The 5256-nt window shown below is 52.9% G+C and overlaps 2 protein-coding genes across 2 annotated transcripts; one reads left to right on the top strand and one right to left on the bottom strand.

Annotated features, from left to right (window-relative positions):
• Nucleotides 1–223: 223 nt before the first annotated feature.
• On the bottom strand, nt 224–1027 carry EAH_00061120 (hypothetical protein, conserved; the record flags this gene model as incomplete). Its single annotated transcript, XM_013393376.1, has 3 exons — nt 224–236; nt 394–546; nt 654–1027. 3 exons carry the CDS (start codon nt 1025–1027, stop codon nt 224–226), a joined length of 540 nt encoding a protein of 179 aa, XP_013248830.1.
• Nucleotides 1028–1627: 600 nt separating this feature from the next.
• EAH_00061110 (hypothetical protein, conserved) lies at nt 1628–4815 on the top strand (the record flags this gene model as incomplete). The annotated part of the gene is made up of 4 exons (XM_013393375.1): nt 1628–2956; nt 3606–3716; nt 4104–4223; nt 4591–4815. The coding sequence occupies 4 exons, from the start codon at nt 1628–1630 to the stop codon at nt 4813–4815; spliced, it is 1785 nt and encodes a 594-aa protein (XP_013248829.1).
• Nucleotides 4816–5256: the final 441 nt, after the last annotated feature.

Genomic DNA, 5256 nt, shown 5'->3' with positions numbered 1-5256 from the left:
CCTAATTCCTAATTTATCCTAAACCCTAATTAATCCTAAACCCTAATTAACCCTAAACCCTAATAAACCCTAACCCTTATTAACCCTAAACCCTAATAAACCCTTAAACGTAATAAACCCTAAACCCTAATAAACCCTAAACCATAATAAACCCTTAACCCTGGATTCTTCTTCTCAGACTCTATGACAGGCTCCTTCCACTTACAGTACAAGGCCCCAAACCTTATAGCCCTAACCTAACGACGCCTATCCCTAAACCCTAAACCCTAAACCCTAAACCCTAAACCCTAAACCCTAAACCCTAAACCCTACTTGTGAGCTCTTTTTTCTTCTGGACTCAGGGTGTCTTCCATTCTGATTTTATACGGGACGGTGTATCCAACAGAAGGCGACCTATTCTCTGGGTCTTTTGCTGCTGCTGCTGCTGCTGCTCCTGCTGCTGCTGCTGCTGCTGGTGCTGCTGCTGCTCTTTCAGGGGGTTTGTATGGAGTCCAGGAGACACTCCAACCCCCTGTGGTGGAGGGCGACCGCAGCATTCGCTCTCGCCTATGACAGCACAAAGGAGACAAACAGCAAACTCACAACCAAGCAGCAGCAGCAGCAGCAGCAGCAGCAGCAGCAACAGCAGCAGAAGCAATAACAGTAGCAGTTACCTTTCCGCTGCAGCAAACTCAGAGCGGAGAGGCGGGTCATAGTCACGGCTTCGGCTGCGACGACCTAAGGAGGCGTGCCACTTGCTGCTGCTACTGCTGCTGCTGCTGCTGCTGCTATTGCTGCTGCTGCTGCTGCTGCTGAGGTATCTGGCAGCCCCAAGCGGGAGACAGTGCAGACAGCGAGGATTTGGACACGAAGCAGCAGCACACGACTCAAGCATCAGGTTCTCCGGTGCTGCTGCTGCTGCTGCTGCTGTTGCTGTTGCTGCTGCTGGCGCTGCAGCTGCTGCAGACAGCTGCGAGGTGAGTATACACCTCAGAGGCCTGGCGGTGTTGCCGCCAACCCCTAGGGGGGCCCTAAAGAGGTGCAGCATCTCCTAGGTGTGGGGCCCCCCTTCTAACTTTCTCCTGTCTCCCTCTTGTTCTATGCACCCACTGCAGCAACTGCAGCAACTGCAGCAACTGCAGCAGCAGCAGCAGCAGCAGCAGCAGCAGCGGAAGGTAGGACCTTCGCTCCCATCCACAGGAAGAAGGCCTTTAAACTGATTTAATGCACAAGATATGGATGTCTTGTCTGCTGCTGCCTTTGCTGCTACTCTTCCTGCTGCTGTTGCTGCTGCTACTGCTGCTGCTGCTGCTGCTGCTGCGGATCTTGCTGTTGTTGCTGCCTTCACCTCCTCGTCTTCAAACAAATCAATAAATATATTAAAACAATAAACAGATAAATATAAAATAAAGATAAAGAAGATGTGCAGAAGAATACCTACGACTGTCGACGGCCGTGGGGGGCCCCCAGGGGGCCCCCCGTGCTGCTGCTGCTGCTGTTTGAAGGTTTAATGCTGCATTTATCTGCAGCAACTAAGATGAGTTTGATTTCACATTGAGCAGCAGCAGACGGTATTTGCTGCTGCCGCGTTTGCTGCTGCTTCATGCGGTGTACATACACCTGGAGCCGACTCTAGCTCCTCATCGATATGCAGCACAGCAACATAGCAGCAGCAGCTGCTGCTGCATGCAGGCGCTGCTGCTGCAGCTGCAGCTGCAGCGCGCGGCTGCCCAGGCCATGCAGAACCACCACCAACAGCAGCAGCAGCAGCAGCAGCAGCAGCAGCAGGAGCAGCAGCAGTAGCAGCGGCTGCTTCTCTGTACAAACTCCTCTTGAGGGAGGCTGCTGCAGCCTTGGGGGCCCCACAGCTACACTTAGACGCAGCGCTGCGGTGTCTCTAAACAATTGCTGCAGCAAATGGAAGCACAGCTGGCCTCAGCTCAGTGCCTTGACGCCAACCCCAGCAGCAGCAGCAGCAGGAGCTGCTGCTGCTGCTGCTGCTGCAGGTTCTGCTGCAGCAGCAGCAACAGCAACACCATCTCGCAGATTAGTTAAGCAACTGGGGGCCCTCAGCTTCCAGTGCAGAGAGCTGCATAGGGGCCCCCGTATTGAAGCAGCAGAATCATGCAGAAGCAATACTTTTGCTGCTGCTGCTGCTGCTGCTGCTGCACCTGCTGCTGCTTCTGCCTCTCCTGCTGCTGCTCCTGCATCTCCGGGTATCTTTTTTGAGTTTGCTGCTGCTCAACGACAGATGCTGCTGCCGCTGCTGGCCGCGCTGCAGCAGCCACTGTCCCCCCTCCATTTGCTGCAGCTGCTGCAGCAGCTGCATGCGCTGGGCCGTGCTGCTTGGCTGGAGACAGGGGTCTCTTCTGCTGCTGAGAGCTGCTTTGTTTTGCTGCCTTGTAAAGACAAGCAGCAGCTGCAGCAGCAGCAGCAGCAGCAGCAGCAGAAGCAGCAGAAGCAACTAGTATCAGATACACGTCTCCCCAAGTGGGGCCTGTGGGGCCCTGGAGACTCTCTAAACCCAACAGCAGCAGCAGCAACAGCAGCAGCAGCAGCAGCAGCAGCGCCAGCGCAGCCTTACGTGCGTTTCTTGCAGCAATTTGATATTGATGCTGTAGCTGTTTGTTCTCTTGAAGCTGCTTTAGGGACAGAAGAAGCGAAGCTGCTGCTGCTGCAGCTGCTGCTGCTGCTGCCCCAAGCGGCGTGTGGGGACCCCTTAACAGCAGCAGGAGCTGTCATGCCTCCCTACCACAACTCAGATAATCCTGCAGCAGCAGCAGCAGCAGCAGCAGCAGCAGCAGCAGGTTACCCCTCAGGAGCAGCAGCAGCAGCAGCAGCAGCAGGGCCTCGCAGTGCCTGCACCACTCTTGAGGACGGTGGAGTGTCTCAGCACCTCAAGACTTCATTTGCTGCTGCCAGCGACTGCATGCATCTCCGAGCTGGGCCTCTGCAGCAGCTTAAAGGACAGCCTAGGGTAAGGCTCAGCCTCTTGCTGCAGCAGCAGCAGCTGCTTCTGCTGCTGTTGCAGTTGCTGATGTTGCAGTTGCTGTTGCAGTTGCTGTTGCAGTTGCTGTTGCACTTGCTGTTGCACTTGCTGTTGCAGTTGCTGTTGCACCTGCTGCTACACTTGCTGCTGCAGTTGCTGCTGCAGTTGCTGCTACACTTGCTGCTGCAGTTGCTGCTGCAGTTGCTGCTGGTTGTCTTGTGCTGCGCAGAGGAGACTCTTTTTCGCGTCTCCGTTTGCTGCCTCTCTGTTCCTTCTTCGGTGAAGTGTTTGACTCTGCAAACCCCGTACGCCTCTGCCCCAGCTAGCCAGCTAGCCACGCCCCAGCTAGCCAGCCAGCCAGCTAGCCAGCTAGCCAAGCCCTCGCTAGCAAGCTAGTCAGCTAGCAGCTAGCCGGGCTCCAGCAAGCGGCTGGATAAGCTAGCTAGCTGTCTGTTAGCTAGCTATTTGTTACATAGCTTTTTTCTAGATAGCTATTTCTTACTTAGCAGTGCTGTGTATAGGTGTCTGTGAATCGCTCGTTTGCTCTTTTATAGCTAGCTAGCCAGCCAGGTAAACAGCTAGCCAGACAGCTAGCTAGCCACACTATCTTCTTTCTTTTATCTGCTGCGGTGTATAGGGAGTCTCTGTTATGCTAATGCATAGAGCTCTTCAAGCTATTCACCTCCGTACAGAAACCCTGGGGGCCCCTGAAGCGCTGCTGCTGCTGCGGGGCATCCGCAAGCTGCAGGTAAGGCGCTGCACCCTTGCTGCACCCTTGCTGCAGCTGCAGCAGCAGCAGCAGTAGATGCAGCAGCAGCAGCAGTAGCAGCAGTAGCAGTAGCAGCAGGCTCTGTACCCTTGCTGCAGCAGCTGCAGCAGCAGTAATAGCAGTAGCAGTAGCAGTAACAGCAGCAGTAGCAGCAGCAGTGGCAGCAGCAGCAGTAGCATTAGCAGCAGCAGCAGTGGCAGCAGCAGCAGTAGCAGCAGTAGCAGCAGCAGTATCAGCAGCAACAGTAGCAGCAGCAGCAGTAGCAGGACTACCGGGAGCAACATCAGCAAGCATGTTGGCAGCAGCAGGTTTTGCTGCAGCGGCATGTAAAGTGTCTCTTCTTTGTTTGCTGCTGTCTCCTTACAGGTGCAGCTTCCCTCTGCGCTGCAGTCTGCACAGCCAGTAGATGTTAATCTGCTGCTGCTGCAGCTCTGGGCTCCTCTGTCTCCTTCTCTTGATTTCTTGTCTGTCGAGGCGCTGCTGCAGGTGTGTTTATGCTGCTCAGCAGCAGCAGCAACATCAACAGCAACAGCAGCAGCAGCAATAGCAGCAGCAGCAACAGCAGCAGCAGCGCAGCAGTAGCAGTAGCAGCAGCAGCAGTAATAGCAGTAGCAGTAGCAGTAACAGCAGCAGTAGCAGCAGCAGTGGCAGCAGCAGCAGTAGCATTAGCAGCAGCAGCAGTGGCAGCAGCAGCAGTAGCAGCAGTAGCAGCAGCAGTATCAGCAGCAACAGTAGCAGCAGCAGCAGTAGCAGGACTACCGGGAGCAACATCAGCAAGCATGTTGGCAGCAGCAGGTTTTGCTGCAGCGGCATGTAAAGTGTCTCTTCTTTGTTTGCTGCTGTCTCCTTACAGGTGCAGCTTCCCTCTGCGCTGCAGTCTGCACAGCCAGTAGATGTTAATCTGCTGCTGCTGCAGCTCTGGGCTCCTCTGTCTCCTTCTCTTGATTTCTTGTCTGTCGAGGCGCTGCTGCAGGTGTGTTTATGCTGCTCAGCAGCAGCAGCAACATCAACAGCAACAGCAGCAGCAGCAATAGCAGCAGCAGCAACAGCAGCAGCAGCAGCTCAGGAGGGGCTGTAGTTGCTGTCTCCTTGTCTCTCTTTTGTGCTGCCTCTCGAGTCATCTGTCTCCTGTTGTGTTGCTGCTGCAGCTGTCTGTCTCTTTATCGTTTTTGTTTAATTTATTTTACTTTTATTTATTTTATTTTTATTTGTTTAATTTTATCTCTGCAGCGTTTGCTGCTCTCCTGTTGTGTTGCTGCTGCAGCTGTCTGTCTCTTTATCGTTTTTGTTTAATTTATTTTACTTTTATTTATTTTATTTTTATTTGTTTAATTTTATCTCTGCAGCGTTTGCTGCGTACGTCTGTAGATTGGGGTGTCTGCCCATCTCTTCTTAGCTTTCTTTCTTTTGTCTCTTTCTTAGTCTCTCGCATATATATATATATATATATGTATATGTATATATGTATACATATATATATATATATATATATATGTATGTACATATATATATATGTATA

Source organism: Eimeria acervulina, genomic scaffold, assembly GCF_000499425.1.
Source record: "Eimeria acervulina Houghton genomic scaffold, Eah_scaff1563, whole genome shotgun sequence".
In the NCBI taxonomy this organism is placed as follows: domain Eukaryota; phylum Apicomplexa; class Conoidasida; order Eucoccidiorida; family Eimeriidae; genus Eimeria; species Eimeria acervulina.
This window is presented reverse-complemented; position numbering and strand designations above follow the sequence as displayed.